This window comes from Ochotona curzoniae, unplaced genomic scaffold (assembly GCF_017591425.1).
Source record: "Ochotona curzoniae isolate NIBS_2020 unplaced genomic scaffold, NIBS_Ocur_1.0 contig_4792, whole genome shotgun sequence".
In the NCBI taxonomy this organism is placed as follows: Eukaryota; Metazoa; Chordata; class Mammalia; order Lagomorpha; family Ochotonidae; genus Ochotona; species Ochotona curzoniae.
Window position 1 is genome coordinate 5157866 of NW_024466389.1, and position 17176 is coordinate 5175041.

At 54.5% G+C, this 17176-nt stretch overlaps 1 protein-coding gene across 4 annotated transcripts in view; it reads left to right on the forward strand.

Moving 5' to 3' along the window:
- Positions 1-14574, forward strand: part of UBE4B (ubiquitination factor E4B) — a 110870-nt gene extending 96296 nt beyond the window's left edge. For all 4 annotated transcript variants that reach the window (XM_040987884.1, XM_040987885.1, XM_040987886.1 and 1 more), the window contains 7 exons: positions 499-625; positions 2142-2286; positions 2832-2966; positions 5115-5306; positions 11910-12084; positions 12524-12670; positions 13380-14574. In XM_040987884.1, coding sequence (XP_040843818.1) covers positions 499-625; positions 2142-2286; positions 2832-2966; positions 5115-5306; positions 11910-12084; positions 12524-12670; positions 13380-13441 — 983 coding nt within the window. In that variant the 3' untranslated portion in view covers positions 13442-14574. The remainder of the gene's footprint in view (positions 1-498; positions 626-2141; positions 2287-2831; positions 2967-5114; positions 5307-11909; positions 12085-12523; positions 12671-13379) is intronic.
- Positions 14575-17176: the final 2602 nt, after the last annotated feature.

Genomic DNA, 17176 nt, shown 5'->3' on the forward strand with positions numbered 1-17176 from the left:
TAATTCCTCTTGGTATTTTCATTGCCAGATCTGCACTCTAATACCATTCTTTCAAATCAGCTCAGAATTTGTTTTCTGCCCCCCCCTTTTCAGATTTATTTATTTTTATGTGAAAGATTTACAGAGAGAGGAGAGATCTGCTAGTTCACTCCCCAGATGGCCACAGTGGACAGAGCTGGACTCATGCAAAGCCAGGAGCTAGGTGCTTCTTCTCAGTCTCCCACAAGGATGCAGAGCTCAAGGATTTGAACCATCTCCCTCTGCTTTCCCAGGGCATAAGCAGGGAGCTGGACTTGGAGTGGAGTGACTGGGACTCAAGCCGACACCCATGGGGGATGCCAGCACTGCCAGCAGAGGATTAACCTGCAGCGGCCCCTTTGCTGCCTTTTAGATGAGACATCCAAGCAGACTTTTAGGTCTTTGAGTTTCCAGATTTGCACTCACGCTGTGGATGTGCTTGTTGGGGTCATCCCTGAGTCCGCTGTGTTTCCTCTTCAGATGTGGAACATACCGGAGCCACCAGCGAGTTCTATGACAAGTTCACGATACGCTATCACATTAGCACCATTTTCAAAAGCCTCTGGCAAAACATTGCTCACCATGGCACCTTTATGGAGGAATTCAAGTGAGTATTGGGCCCCTGCTCGCCCTGCCTGCTCTTGCAAGCCCCAAGCAGGAGCGCACTCCGGCATCCTTCGCTGCAGGGTCTCTTCCTTGCTGCTTGGCCTCGGCCTCTTCTAGCCTCCCCTCCAGCTCATGCGTAGATGCAGGATTGGGCTGTTTCTGAAGTTTAGCTCTGTCCGGATATTTGGGGAGGGTATAAACGCAGCCTCTGGAAATGAGCCGAGACGCGGTGAGGAGTGTCTTTTGGTGTTTCCCTTGGGACAGTGTCGGGTGTCGTGGCAAAGTGACCGGGCCGAGGTCTCGGCCCTCTTGATCAGGGTCATCCAGCTTTCAGCTTCACACTGTTTGGAGAGCTTGCACTTGGGGCGCAGCGGTGACAGGGCCGTCAGGGCAGCGTCTGGCTTTGTCGGGAGACCCTGTGCCACGTGGAAGGACTTCCCCTGAGAGCCCAGTGATGGTGGATCCCTGAGTGCTCAACGCTTTGTCTGAGTCGGACGGCCCCTCGGGGAAGAGAGATGAGAGGACACTGCAGTGTGGCCTAGGAGATCGTGTTAGGGCTCGCATCCAACCTGGCTGACACTTAGTGGTTAAGTTTCTTATCATATTACCAGGGCAGTAAGCTCTTCAGGTTAATTCTTTATCTCCATGAACTGCTCTTGGGACCGGGATCATGTTCCCTCACAAGCCTGGCGTTTGATCAGGAGGCCAAGAAGCAGCTGTACAGTGTGATCTGCATGGTACTGCGGGGAGGCCGGCCAGGCAGCCTGTGTGTTCAAGGAGGCTCCCCGGCTCGTTCGGCCCACGCGTGGGCTTCAGCCCTGCTCTCACTCATGCATGTCCTGGGCTCAAGCCCTGGTTGGTTCTGGTCTCTCACACACACATAGACACATGTGCGCATGTGCAGATGTACAAACTGGGCTCCAACCCTGGTCTGTCTGTCTCTCTCTCTCTCACACACACAGACACACACACGTCCTGGAGTTGAGCTTCCCTCACCAGCACCCACCTGGGAGTTACAGGCTGTAGCGGGCCTAGTCCAGGCTATGTCAGAATGCTAGCAGGTCCCAGCTCGTGTCCCACTTTCGCTAGGATCCGAGCTTTCAGTTCTCACCTGCAGTCCTCCCACTCGGCTGAGCTTGCTGTGTGCAGGGGTCTCAGGGCTCGGGGAGGGGTGGACTCAGCCTGTTTGCTCGTCTGGCCTGCAGTGGTGTCCCCCCGTTTAGGGCATGCAGGGAGCGATGGGGACACCGGAAAGCATGTATTGAGGCGGGCAGGCACACCCTCCACTGGATTCCCCCTTTGTTGCTGCACAAGCTGCTCCCAAAATACGGGGTGCTTGGTGGTGGGCTTGAGGGGGCCCTGCAGGGCGGCTCCAGCAGGCCACTCGATGCAGCAGACGGGATAGTCCTTGAATGCCACTGCACCTGACCCCTGCCAGGGAGAGCAGGCTGGGTGGCGGGGGTCTACGACCGCAGTTTCCCCGTGCTTGACCACGTGCCGCATCCTCGGCCCTGTAGTTCCGGGAAGCAGTTTGTCCGCTACATCAACATGCTGATCAACGACACCACGTTTCTGCTCGATGAGAGCCTTGAGTCTCTGAAGCGGATCCACGAGGTGCAGGAAGAGATGAAGAACAAGGAGCAGTGGGACCAGCTGCCCCGGGTGAGCAGACACCAGGGCCGGCTGGGGCTGGCAGGGGCTGGCAGGGCCCGCAGGGGCTGGCAGGGGCCGGCTGGGGCTGGCAGGGGTCGGCTGGAGCTGGTCGGGACCTGCAGGGGCCGGCTGGGGCTGGCTGGGGCTGGCAGGGGCCGGCAGGGGCCGGCTGGGGCTGGCAGGGGCCGGCTGGGGCTGGCTGGGGCCGGCTGGGGCTGGCTGGGGCCAGCAGGGGCTGGCAGGGGCCGGCTGGGGCTGGCTGGGGCTGGCTGGGGCTGGCAGGGGCTGGCAGGGGCTGGCTGGGGCTGGCTGGGGCCGGGAGGGGCCGACTGAGGTGGAGCCGTTGCTACTGCCGTCAGAACTGCACTGGCTGACCAGTTGGCAGGATTCTCTTGCCTTTGGGCTGCCAGGTTTTGAATGGAGAGAAAGTAGCATTTTACCTGAAGTTGAGACGTGGGTTGAAAAGCCTTTGGCCTGTGGTATTTCTTCCTGTGTGGTGCTTTGTGGAGCTGGTGGCCGGCAGAGAGTCACTTGGCCCTGTCCCTGTTCCCTAGGACCAGCAGCAGGCACGGCAGTCCCAGCTGGCCCAGGATGAGCGTGTGTCCCGCTCGTACCTTGCCCTGGCCACGGAGACGGTGGACATGTTCCACATCCTCACCAAGCAGGTCCAGAAGCCGTTCCTCAGACCTGTGAGTAGCACCCAGGCTGGTCAGCGCGTCACCCTCCTGTGCCCACCTGTCTGACACACCTGCCACAGTCCGCTGTCGCTATGCCGTGTCGCGGACAGCCCTCCCCACGTGGCTTCACTGGCTTACTGCTTAGCCTGCGCGTGCGCACGGGATGCTCCTGTGGAGTCTAGGATGTCTTCCTCAGCATTGCTTCCTTCCCATATTTTATTTATAGAAGTATAAGGTGGGATTGATTAGAAATTGAAAGACATGAAATGAACAGATACCACGGGAGACTGTCTCAGAATTGGTTCGTTAGGCCCAGGAAGCCGAGGTCTGTGGGAACCCACAGCGGGGTGCCTGGGAGGTGAGGGGCTGTCCCAGGTTCAACCTTGACATACATAGGGGCATCGGTTCTGTTTCTGAAAAGGAAGCTGAACAGCATAGCTGACGTTGTGACCACATGGCAGTGAGGACCGGGCCTGGGGTCGCAGCTGTGGCCCGCGCGGAGACGTGTATCTGTCAGGCATGGGCCGCGTCTCCTCTGATTCTCCGCCTTCCTGCTGTGGTCGAGGGGCACTTGAGCGAGGGGCCCCCTCTCCTTTCTCTTCCAGCTCTCGTCCCATTGTCCCTTGGGAAACAGTTTTGAGGTCCAGAGTGGGGCACACTATCAGGTGACTGTTGAGACCCCTGGCTCCCTTACGGGCTGATGCAAGGGGACCATGTGTGCGGTCTTCGCAGGAAGGCCAGGCTAGAGGCACAGTGTCTGCAGAAAAGTGAAAGAGCTACAGGTGCTGCCCAGCCCCGCCCGGCCGTGGGCCTGCTCAACTTCACTCACTGGAGCAGCGATGGCTGGAGCTGGCTGTATTTCCAGCAGCCCTTACTAAGGCTTTATTTTGTGGTCAGTGACTCAAGTTGCAGTGTTTGATTGTTAGAAGATAGCGAACAGTGGCGTATCAAAGCAAAATTACTGAAAAGCCTGTTTTCAGCTCTAAATTCTTCATTTTGTTGAGAAAGCAATGGGGAACCTAGCATGTTCTTGTCAATTGCAGTAAACCTTGTTCAAGGCTTGCTGAGCCCACCACATCCCCGCTCTGCTCTGGGGGCCCAGCCTTGCTCCCGAGCCTGCCCTGTTCATATCATCTCTACTGTCTCATTCAAACCTCACTGTGTGTGGCTGGTCGCCCAGCTGGGCCTCAGCAGGAGGGAGTGCTTTACTTGTGGGTTTTTATTGTTTGTTTGGGGGGGGGGTTGTTTAAGATTTATTTATATTGGAAAGGCAGATATATACAAAGAGAAGGAGAGACAGAGAGGTAGATCTTCCATGCAATGATTCACTCCCCAAGTGACTGCAAGTCTGCGCCGATCAGGAGCCAGAAGCTTCCTCTGGTTCTCCCACGCGGGTGCAGGGCCCCAAGGCTTTGGGCCGTCCTCAGCTGCTTTCCCAGGCCACAAGCAGGGAGCTGGAAGGGAAGTGGAGCAGCCAGGACATGAACTGGTGCCCACATGGGATTCCAGCATTTGAAGGGGGAGGATTAGCAGTTGAGCCAAACACGTTCATGAAAAGCCTAGTCTAAACCAACCATTGCAGTTCACAAAGTGCCGTTTGTCCGTGTGTAGTCCAGTCTGCTCTGAGCCAGGCTCCTGTCCAGGGAGCATAAGGCAGTGGGAATGGGGCAGGCCTGTGTCACCTCTGCAGTGACAGTGGCTTCTGTGACTGATATTTTAGCTGTTTTCTTTGGCTCACTGAGGAGATTTAAACACCGACTTGTTCGTTTGCGTGTCTTTTCCCCTACCTGAGCATAAACAGGAGATGGCCCTGCTTGCACTGGCCGGGAATCCTGGAACCTCTGGTGCAGTAGCCCACGTGCTGGTGTGTGTATGATGGCAGAATTGTTCACTGTTCAATGGATTTGGAGTCCTGTTTGCTTGTAAAGCAGCAGGCTTGCCCTTTGCTGCTGTTGACAGACGCAGCGGCCTGTGACCTAGGGACGCCTGGCGAGCAGGGCAGGCAGAGGGGTCTGTCCACACTGCTTGCCGCCCTCCTCGGCTTGCGCTGCAGGAAACACAGGCCACGTTTCCCCACTGTCCTTCTCTGAGATGGGAGTTTGGGGTCCTTCCTACCTGCTTCAGCAGCATCACATGTCCCATTGTCCTATCATTTCCTAGGAACTTGGACCCCGATTGGCTGCAATGCTCAACTTCAATCTTCAGCAACTCTGTGGTCCCAAGTGTCGTGATCTGAAAGTCGAAAACCCTGAGAAATACGGCTTTGAACCAAAGAAGCTGCTGGACCAGCTCACGGACATTTACCTGCAGCTGGACTGTGCCAGATTCGCTAAAGCCATTGCCGATGACCAGGTCGGTGCCAGGGTCATGGGCGCTTTCTGAGCAAGCCTGGGCTCCAGGTAGCTGAACCACTCCCTGTGGCTTTGCCTGTGGTCCCTGTGCGAGTGCGTCTCCATCCAGGCCTGCTTCCCCACCTGCTGGTGCCTGTGCTTTGTCATTGGCAGTGGGGCCAGAGGTGCCAGGAGCTTGCAGGGCACAGATCGGGCACTTCCTTCTTTTTTTAAAGATTTATTTATTTTTTATTACAAAGTTAGATATACAGAGAGGAGGAGAGAGAGAGAGGAAGATCTTCCATGCGATGATTCACTCCCCAAATGAGTGCAACGGCCGGTACTGTGCCGATCCGGAGCCAGGAGCCAGGAACTTCCTCCAGGTCTCCCACACGGGTGCAGGGTTCCAAAGCCTTGGGCCGTCCTTGACTGCCCTCCCAGGCCACAAGCAGGGAGCTGGATGGGAAGTGGAGCTGCCAGGATCAGAACTGGCGCCCACATGGGATGCTGGAGCGTTTAAGGTGAGAACTTGAGCCACTAGGCCATGGCGCAGGGCCCGGATAATTCCTTCCGACAGTCAAGAGCAGAGGGAGCCCCGGGCTCCCTGTTATTATTGTCTTCATTTTTATTATGGAAATACAGAGGTAGGCCTCCAATCTGGTTTGTGGCCCAGGTGACCACAACAGCCACTAGGCTGTCATGCCAGGCCCCCACACTGAATTCTTCACCCATGCAGCCAAGGGCATTAATCCGCAAATCCAGCGCGTGCCCGAGGAGCCTGGCCATCTGCGAGCCCAGATCCCCGGGTGCCCTGCTGTGGGGCTGCCATGGGTGGCTCCTGTGGTGACCTCTTTAATTGGTATTATTTTATCATTCATCTACTTGAAATGCTGAGTAATTGAGAGAGGTATCTTTCACCCACTGATTCACTTTTCCAATGCCCAGGCGCCCAGAAGCCGTCAGGTCTCCCGGGTCTGTAACTGGAGCCGTCCTCTGCACACGCCTCCTCTAGCCAGCAGAGCCAGTATACTCTTTCCCCCAAGTCCTTTAGCCCAACAGTAGGATGCCAGTGAGTCCCTCTAGTCCAGGTGCTTTTAGCCACAAGCCTATTTCCTGTTACTGCTCGGCTTAATGAGTGATAATAAACTCCTTAGCCCGCAACAGGTCCCCTGTTCTAAAGCAGACTTGAATGCGCCTGTCTTAGGTTGTGGACTCTCAGGTTATCAGCCTTACCTGGCATCGGGAATCTCCGAGCATGACGGAGCCCCTGCCTTAGGTTGGTCAGTGCCCGGTCCATCTTACCCGTCACTGGCTGCCATTCAACGCGTTGCCTGCTGCAGCTGCACAAACCATACTTGGGGAGGCTGGTAACCCTGTTCCATGGCTAGGAGTATCTTTACCTCGGTAGCAATGAGCAGACAGCAGTTCCCAGGCTTGAGAAACATTTTGCACTTGCACAGGTGTCACACACATAAAGGCATATGATGGGAAACAAGAGGCCCTGACCATATCCCACAGCATCCGCTGCTCCGCTGCCAACAAATCAACCTGCTATGCCCACCCGCACGTGTTCATCTGTCCAGGTCTGATGTTCCATAACTCGGGCAGTCTGTTCTGAGAGCTTGTTCACGGTCACTGCGGTAGCAGGTGGTGGTGGCTGCCGACGTACTGGCCACGATGGTCAATGTTATACCAAAGTCTCTTACGCTTACCAGGCCAACTCAGGCTGCAGCCATCCTTCATCTGCCAGTTCTCTGGATCTACATTCTGAAACAAACGTTCAAAACTCCAAGACATTTTCTAAATAAAAGCAGGTTAAATTTTAAACACAACTGCTCTAGGCAATCTGGAATTATATTTCATAGAGAGCCAATGCATGGAAACATTTTAAAACAAGCTGGCTTCAGAACTGGAAGTGGTTACCTCCTTCCAGCCGATTTGGGAACTTCTCCCTTCTCAAATGAAGGCAGTTAAGAATCACAATGGCAGGGACAAAGTCAGAGTCCCAAATTCTCGAAAGGGCAGGCTCCAAGCACGCCCCTCCCTTTTCCAGGCTGACAAGTCAGGGAGAATTTCAGCTCGGCTGTCGTCTTGGGAGGCTGCCTGAGAATTTACTGAACCTACTTAGCAGGGTTAGTCATGAACAAAAGGAAAATAACTTAAAAGGGGATGTTAAGACGCTTGTTTTCTGACAAGGGAACACTTCAATTTCAATTCTGTTGCTTTAAAGGTCAAACACTTAGAAGATGTACACACTCTGGATTTTACCACATATCCTTTAAGAATTCCTTGTCTTCCTGTAAGGCAAAGTCTCACAAACAATACTTCTTCATAAATAAGAACACAGATAACTGATAACCTGAATCAATTCTGTGATTAAAAATGTTTTGATCAATAAACCTCAATGTACATTCTCTGCAACCATGTAAATATCATCACTTTAATAGAACATATGTAGCAACCAAGTTGGCATAATTTCATAACATTGTGACATTATACTCCAGACTATTTCAAAAAGCGATTAAATTATCCTTTGTCTCCATCTTTGAGAGTTCCATGGATTCTATGGAATTCCCAAAGTTGGGAGACTTGGTTCAGAGTTTTGAACAATTTAGAGAGCCAAATAAGTCGGTTCAGTGTACATTGAACTGAGCATGCTCACAAGTAGGTCAGATTTGATGGCAAAGGGAGGAAAATCTCAGGCCAGACAGAGTGAAACGAACTCAAGCCTCTCCCAGTGGAGGGGTGGGGAGCTCGCTCCAGCCAGTCCTGCTGACTGTACGCATCAGTGGCTGGGAGCAGAGCTGGCGCTCCTAGCTGCACCTGGGAGCTGAGCGAGTTTTCACAGACACACACACACACACACACACACGCGCGCACGCACACACACACACACATTCGATTCAAGCCCAAAATGAGAACAGGGCTACAGGACAGAGACCCATATCCAAGGCAAACTGGTATTATTCCACTCACGGCCCCTTGAACCCGGAACTCAGGTGCAAAGGGCACCCACCCATCAGCCTCTCAGAACTCGGGCAAAAAGGGGGTCTCTCTCTAACCTGGCACTAGGGAGCGGAGACCGGCTCAACCGACTTACAGCCCCCTCAAATTCGGAACAGTTAGGTCACCCTCAAACCCATCGAACTCAGAACCCAGGCAAGTGGGTCGGTCCAGCCTGGAACTAGGGAGAGGAGTCAGTCCCTGACCCCTCAGATTAGGCACTTGGACCCAGGGACATCAACCTCCGGGACCCCAGTCACCTAGAGATCCCAGCGGACAGAGCCGAATTCCGCGTCCGCTCAGACTCTGTAATGCAGCTATTGACTCCCAAACCCTCCGGAGACTTCCGGCCGTTCTGCTTGCTCAGAAAACTAATCTAGAGAAACTTTCTCTCGCTGTATTCAGATTAGAATTTAGGCACACCACTCATAGTTTCAATTTAATTCAGGTAAGGGGCCCTCTTAACAAAGTTCAAGATTTTGCAGCTAATTTAATTATCCTAGCATTTAACTTATAGCCGGCAGACACAGAAATACGCAACAGTTTAAAGACAGGACAGACACAGTCTACAGCGTAGGCCCACTGGAAGGAAAATCATCCAGACGGAACACGCCCACCCCTCCTTAGCAAAAAGGTGCCGGACTGAGAGAGGCCTTCCAGTACACTCACCAGGCACGAATGCTTAACCCATCAAGGCTTCCTGCCCCATACTGGGCGCAAAACCAAAATTCAGCTGAAAAAGGCAACAGATCAGAATGAAAAAGGAAAAAGAAGCTAATTTGCTGGCAAAGAAAAGTTAGGTGACACCACACACGCCCTTAGTCTTGATGACCTGGGGGTCCCAGACAAACCCCCAAACGTTGTGCCAGATTTTTCGCTCCTAAGAAAATCGGAGTCTGAAGTCCGTGCTAACCCATAAAGGTGGTTTATTCAGGTTAGCCTAGGTCTCCCAGCCCACTCCCCCTGCCAGGTGTCCTGCGGGCCTGGAGTCACGTCGCCCCAGGCCAAGCCATGAAGGCAGATAACACTTAAGATCTTCAGTTCCTGGAACTTCGGCGAGGCCTTAAGCTTAGCAGATCTCAGATTGCCTTAATCACCTGCACTTTCACGAGTTCTTGCCCCTGCAAAATCTTTAATTCGAGGCTTACCTCCAGATTTCCGGGGTCCCTCCGATTGTCCCTCGTGCCCCAGGACAGGGAGAAGGTGTGGGGATGAAATCACTTATGCCCCTGCGAAGTTTTTAGTTCTAAACTTACCTTTGTAGGCCAGAGGTCCCCCGATTGCCCCTCGTGCCGTGGCCCACATTAGATGCCGTTTGCTCCGACCAGCAGAGACAGTAACACAGACAGGGAGGAGGTCGGCATGCGCACAGCCAGGAGACCAGTGATGGGGAAGTCTCTCTCAAGTCTCCCTCTATTGCTCCTTTTGTACTCTTTCCCCCAAGTCCTTTAGCCAAACAATGGGATGTCAATGAGTCCCATTAGTGCGGGTGGGTGTGTTGCTCGGGGTGCCGAGCTGGCTGGGAGGGACGCGGCCAGCGGGGCCCCAAGCCTGAGTTCCAGCCGTCCTGTTCCTCACTGTTCTTCACTGGAAAGCCTTCTGCTCACTTCTTTGTCTCCAGGTTTATTTCCACTCCTTCCCTAAACATGACTCACACCCAGGTTGCCCATCGCCCAGCAGTAAGTGTTTTAGAAGATTCTTTTTTCATATTTCACCCAAAGAAGTAATGTCAAAACAGAAGTTATGAGTAATTGTTTTTGAGAGGTGGAGAAACAGGTAGGTCCCACCCCCAGTCTGCCCTCCCCCCAAGTGCCTGTAATGGCCGGGGTTGCATGGGCCCGAGCCAGGAGCCAGCGCCCAAGTCCAGGGCACATGCAGGGGTGGCAGGGAGCCCCGGATGTTAGCTTCCCCACATGCCTCCCAGGGAAGCTGCCGTCATCAGAAGCAGGTGCGGCCTCCTGCCCACCCTGGCCGGAAGGAGCACCTGGGCTGTGAGCAGCAAGATGTCTTCATCTCTTTGAAGTAATATTTTCTTAAAATGTTTTGTTTTAGGGAAAAAAAAACACAACTTTGAATTCTGACAGCATTCGCTCTCCTGCTGTGTCCTAGATGTTCCCTTATGAGCAGGTTCAGGGAGACGGGTCGCTCTGCTCACTGCCTGAGGACTAGAATCTGCGCTGTTCTGGGGCGCTCAGGGAGCCCACCCAGCTCGGCGAGCCCGGGAAGGCTGTGGGGACACAGCGCCCCCTGCAGGCTGCCTCCCTGCTCCCCCACGGTGTCCCTGGTCTTGAATCACGTGGCAGTGCAACTTTAGAAACTGCCTTGGTTGCCCCAAGAACAGCCCCAGGGGTCCCTTCCCTCCCCTCCCTCCCCGCTCAGTTGAGTGCCTGCGGGGAGGCCTGTGGCTGTGGAGAAACTGTGCATATTTACTTGCAAACTGAAGGTAAGGATAAAAATGTTGGGGGGCCAGCGTTGTGGCCTGTGGCACAGGAAGGAAAGCTGCGCCTCTGATGCCCGCATCCCACGTGAGCACTGGTTCAAGTCCCAGCTACTCCACTTCCAGTCCAGTTCCTGCTGTGAGCTGAGACAAGCAGTGCTGGGCTGGTACTATGCACAAGGCGGCACCCTGCGGAAGCTCCTACCTGCAGCCTGGCCACTTAGGCCGTCTGGGGAGCGAGTGAGCCCCTGCGTGCATGGAAGATCTCTCTTTGTAACTCTGACTTTTAAATAAGTAAATTTTTTTTTTAATTTATTTATTTGAAAGAGTTAAGGGGGCAAGGGATAGCAGAGAGCTCTTCCGTCTGCTGGTTTACTTCCCAAATTCCCACGACCACAGGGGGCGGAGACCAGGCCAAAGCCAGCAGCCAGGAGCTTCGTGGGGTCTCTCACACGGGCGCAAGAGCCCAAAGGCTTGGGACATCTTCCACTGCTTTTCCCAGGCCAGGAGCTGGATTGGAAGTGGAGAGGCTAACCTGGGGTCCTAGCACTGCAGGCCGCGCCTTAATCTGTTAGGCTACAATGCTGGCTGGCCTCCTACATTTTTAAATTAGTTAATTAACTAGAAGATTAGGGAATTTCACTCTAGTGCCCTAAAAGCCACACAGTATTGACATGAATTTCTACTCTTGCTGCTGACGTGAATGCTGGGATCGAAAAGGCAGGTGCCGCTGCCACAGGGCGAAAGCTCAGAACAGTCCACCAAGCTCTCAAGCCAGGGAACCTGGAGGGGAGGTTGGTTGTGTTTTGGCCACATGTATCCCTTTGTAAAGGCTGAGCCGTCTCCCCTGTCTTTGCACCCAGGCTGCAGGTGCGCTGGGCCCAGCGGGGCTGAGATGAACTCATGTTCAGCTTAAACATGTGCCTAGACCAAGAGTTGAGAAGCTCCCTTCCCCCACCCCGGGCGCGGTCCCAGTTATCCCAGTTATCCCAGTCTTTGTCCACTTGTCTGGGGTTGAGACTGCGGAGTCTCAAGGGGCTGTAAACACGGAGAAAAACTCAACGTGTGTGTGGCATTACACGGTCAGACTCAGCTTAGACTTCACAGGGCGGCTGGGAGACCACAGATCTGTCACCTGTGGCTGTCTCCCACGTCTCCTCTCACGTGGCCTTTCTTCCTTGGCAGAGGTCCTACAGCAAAGAGTTATTTGAAGAAGTCATTTCCAAGATGCGCAAGGCAGGGATCAAGTCCACGATCGCCATCGAGAAGTTTAAACTCCTTGCCGAGAAAGTGGAGGAAATAGTGGCCAAGAACGCACGCGCAGAAATCGACTACAGCGACGCCCCGGATGAATTCAGAGGCGAGGCCCCCTTCTCCCTCTCCCCTGCCCGCCCTGCTCTGTGATTTAAACATCTGGTGGAGCCCACCCATTGCTTCCTGTGGGGTCCAGGCGTGCCAGAGCGGCTCTCAGACCCACTGACCTGAGATGGCATTGACCCGGGTTTAGCTCTTAATTAAATGACTGGGAAAGCACTTGAAGGCACAACTCAGCCAAGAGTGACCCACAGGGTCCTTCGGTCAGAGACCGTGGCCTTTGTCCCTCCTCCCGGCAGCAGCCAACGGCAGGGTGCCATCCCATGGGCCCGCTGTAGCAGGCACATGATAGTTGTGTGCCTGGTTCCTCCTGAACTTGGGGCCCGGCCGGGGCCACCCCCTCGCTGTTGGCGTGGGAGCTGTATGTTCTGTGTCTCACCCCGCTGTTGGCTGTGTGAAGTGACACCCACCCGCTGTCTCTGCAGACCCTCTGATGGACACCCTGATGACAGACCCCGTGCGGCTGCCCTCGGGCACCATCATGGACCGCTCCATCATCTTGCGGCACCTGCTCAACTCGCCCACGGACCCCTTCAACCGGCAGCCGCTGACAGAGAGCATGCTGGAGCCAGGTAGAGGGGCGCGGGAGGGGGCAGCTGAGCACTGGCGTCCTACCTGCTGGGGAGGAGGGCAGCCACAGCCAGGCGGGGGCTGCCCAGGGACAGGTGCCAGGACAGCGGTCAGCAGGGAGCCTGGGCTCATTACCTCGCTGCACTGAGGTGCCCAGCCTCCCGCTGTGGACCGCGGGGGTGGCAGCAGCCCATGGCTGTGGTCCTCAGGTCCCAGTCCCACGTGGAGGGGTCACGCTGCTGGCTTCAGTGGAGTGTGCATGGGGCAAGACCCAACAGATCTGTGAAAGCAGCAATCAAAAGACGACCCAGTGTATGACACTTTTTTTTAGATTTATTTATTTAAAGGCAGAGTAACAGAGAAACAGAATAACAGGGAACAAGTGCTTTGATCTCCTGGTTCACTCCCCAGGGGCCACAGCCCGCCAGGCCAAAGCCAGGAGTTCCTGCCAGATCTCCCTCGTGGGTTCAGGGGCCGAGCACTGGAGCCTCCATCCTCCACTGCTTTCCCTGTAACGTTAACAGATGTGTCACAGGTGGCTTTACCACCACGCCCTGTGGCTCCGTGGCCCTTGTAGGAGAGACCCAGGCACCCTGCCCCTGCCTACGTGCGTGGTTGCCAGGCAGGGCGAGGGGCGGGCGGGGCAGCGGGAGCTTTGCGTCGGGTGGGCCTTTCTCGCGGGGGCGTTGACCCACTCCTTCCCTCTCGCAGTGCCAGAACTGAAGGAGCAGATCCAAGCGTGGATGCGGGAGAAGCAGAACAGCGGCCACTGAGGTGGCCCCGCGCCCACCCCCGTGGGAACAGCGGAGGCGAGTGAGGAAGCGGCCCGAGCCGCAGCCCGCGCGGAGCACCCGGTGCCCAAGGGGCCAAGGGCGGCGGCCGACCGGCTCCTGTACATATATTTAAGCGACAGATGGACAGGCGAGCAGGGCGGCGCCCCCACCGCACCAGGCGCAGGCGGCGCAGGGGCGCCCTTCTCTCCTTTGAACCCCGTCTCTGGTGATTTGGTTGTGATTCAAGAACCCTGGCCACGTTGCTGCTAGCTTCCCCACCCACCCGGCCCTGTCAGTCTGGGGTGGGTGTATTTCTTTGTTGTTGTTTTTTGGGGTCTTCTTTTTTTCCCTTATTTTAAGAGAAGCAAAAAACACCCCAGCCCCGTCCCGCCCACCACGTGCACCTGTCCGAGAACTGTGCCTGCGACGAAGCACTCATCCTGGGATGGTATTTTTATATATCACATACACATATTCGTTTTTTTAATTGGTGTTAGATAACGATTAATAAAAAAAAGGCAAGATATTTTCAGAATTTGAATTTCTTTTTTTTTTTTTCTTTTGGAATGTCCCCCTTGAATTTTTTTTTTCTCTTTTTTTAAACGATGAACAAATGAAGAGACTTTTGTCGCCCCTGGTCCTTGAAGCAAGCCTTGTGTAGGAAGTGAGGGGCCCTGTGGCCACGGGCCTCCGGGACCAGCGGTGTTGGCGGGGACAGGGAGGAGGTTTTTGATGTCCCTGGCAGCCGGAAGCCGTGGGTGAGCCGGAAGCCTCTGCTGCTTGGCCTGGGACTCCAAGGCAGGGTTCCTGATGGAGTTTGGCCTTACCAAAGCGAAACAGGTGCCAGAATCGGGGGAGGAACACACACACACACACACACACACACACACACACACACACACACACACGGCCACCGCACGCGTGCGCACAAGCCGAACACTTTTTGTATTACTGCTCCCGGCTCAACATACTTGAATTCCTGAATTTCCTTTGGGGTACAAAAGGATTTGAAACCATAAAGTGTTCTGGAGAAATTAAGTCTACGAAAACATTTTTTTTCTTTTCCCCCCTTCCACAGACAATGTCCTCTGTTGAGTCCCTAGCGACCACAATAAATGGTGAGACACCCAGAAGCACGGCCTGCGGCTCTTCTTTTGGGGGAGGGAGCACCCGCAAGGGATTGTCACCAGGCAGCCAATGAGGGGTCGCCGTTGTCACGCCCCCTTCCTGCTCTCCCCAGTCCCTAAGCATCTCGGCCAGTCCTGGTCTCCCAGGTCAGTCTATATCCCCAATGGCTACTTTATCTCACAGATCTTTTCCATGGCTCTCTGGTTTACAAGCGTGGCTGTAACGGTGAGCGCAGGTCATGGCCGCTTCCACACGCGGGGCAGCAGCTGGCCAGCCCTCACGGCACACGGGCACTGTGGGAGCTGGATCGGGGTGCCGTGTGCTGTGAGCAGGCGCACAGCAGCCAGAGCCCCAACCCTTCCTTGCCTGTGTGTCTTACCTGCACACTGGGCATGAATCACTTCGTTCATCAGCAAGGATTCTTCTACGAAGAAGAGAATGAGGATCACCGACGTGGCAGGCGTTGTGACGCAGTGGCATCAGCCACACTTAGGACACACAGCTCCCGTGGCAAAGTCTCTCTCCAGCCCCAGCTGTCCACTTCCCTTCCACCTCTGGGAGGGCATCCTCTGAAGGCGTCTGGGAGGGCAGCAGAGGATGGCTCAAGCACTTCTTTTCCTGCCAACCATGTGGGAGACCAGAGTAGGGGTCCTGGCTGCTCGCTTCAGCCTGGCCTTGTACTAGCTGTTTGAGAACATTGGGAGGTTGAATCAGTGGCTAGACAGCTCTCACTGCTTAAATACATCATCTTGGGGGGCTGGTGCTGTGGCATAGTGGGCTAGGCCCATATGGACACTGGTTCGTGTTCCGGCTACTACACTTCTGAACCAGCTCCCAGCTTCTGGTCTGGGCAAGATGGCTCAAAATCCTGGGTCCCTGCATCCATTTGGGAGACCTAGAAGAAGCTCTTGGCTCCTGGCTTTGGATCAACTCAGCTCCGGCTGTTGTGGCCATTTGGGGAGTGAACCAGCAGATGGCAGATCTTTGTCTTTGTCCCTCCCTGACCACTACAGGCATTTGGGGAGTAAGTCAGCATATGAAAGACCTCTCTCTCAATCTCTCTCTCTCTCAATCTCTCTCTCTCTGTCTTCTCTGTAACTTAGCTTTTCAAGTAAAAACAAAATTAAAAAAAAAAAATAAGATGTGTCATCTGCGGTCTGGCCTTGTGGCATGGCAGGGAAAGCTTCTTTTTGGTTTTTTGCCGCTGACTCTTATTTTTGCATAAGAAATGAGTTTTAAACTAGGTGGTTTTCTCAATATACTTCCGGCTTGTACAAATAGCATTCAGATTTTTTTTTTCATGTTCAACTTTCTCTAACCCTTTTCATTTAACCTGAAGATATTCTTCTTTTAAGATTTATTGATTAGGATGAAAGGCAAGAGTGACAGAGAGGGAGAGATAGGAAGGGTGCGTGCAGATCTCTGCTGGTTCACTCCTTAAATGGACACAACGCTCGGATCTGGGCAGGGGTTCCACCCATGGGGTGCAGGGGGCCCTGCACTCGGCTCATCCGGCACCGTCCCCGGGGCATCAGCAGTGAGCTGGATGCCCGGCTGGGCCATGGCACTGGCCCTGAGATGGGAGGCCCTTTTTCACTGGACCAATGGTCTTAAAAGCTGGTAGGCATCCTGTGGGACTTGGAGTTGAAGAGACAAAAGCTACGGCCACAGTCCCTTCAAACAAACTTCTCTATTTCAAGCCTGCTTTGAGCCTCTTAAATCTCCCCAAGGTCTTGACAGAGATGTCCACAGCCGTGTTCTTGGCCCTGACTCCACACACCGTCCTGCCAGCTCTGTGTCTGACTCCTGCCCAGATCCATTTCTTCATTCTTGACTCATCAGCCAGCTCTGCTCACATTCTTCCAGAAGCAGCCACGTGGTCCTCACGTGAACTGTTCCCTGAAATCTAACCGAGATCCTGAGCAGGGGCCCCTTCCTCCAGATGCCTCCAAGGTCTCCCCGACAATCCCTCAAGGCACTTGTATCTGCTACTCAGTCCACCTGCTGGACGCGTTGCCACAAGAAGCTCATGGAGCGATGGAAAGCCTGCTCGTCTCAGCCAGCCACCAGATGCAGTGGTTTGACTTACAGCTGAGATGACGCCCGGGACCTCGCTCCATCCCGGGCAGAGGACCAGGCTGATCCATGAACCGGGAAGGGCATCTTCAGCCAAGCGCAGGAAAGCTGCTGGGTGAGGCTTCTGTGGCAGGACAAAGACCTGAAGGAGAGTGACCTGGGGGTTTTTGCCCCCTGGAAAGTTTGTCCAGGGATGTTGAAGAAAAGTGCTCCTGGTGAGGCGGGCTTGTCCTGCCTTCCAACCTCCCCTCCCACGGGTGGTGGCTGCTACCGGCCAGGGACCAAGTTCTATCTCGGGGCTTATGGGGTCACCACAGGTCAGCTGGCCTCCTGTGTGGCTTGGCACGGAGCCTGCTTCTCTCCAGATGGGTCACCAACATCCTTTCGTCTCTTTCATGATCACACTGGCTTTCCACTCAGGCCAGTTTCCCAGACAGGTTGAGAAAATGGTTCAGGTTACTGGAGAGTGAGGAAGGCGGGTTTGTTCTCCGTGGCCATTTTGTCATTCCCATTCTGGTCCCTTTCTGTTGG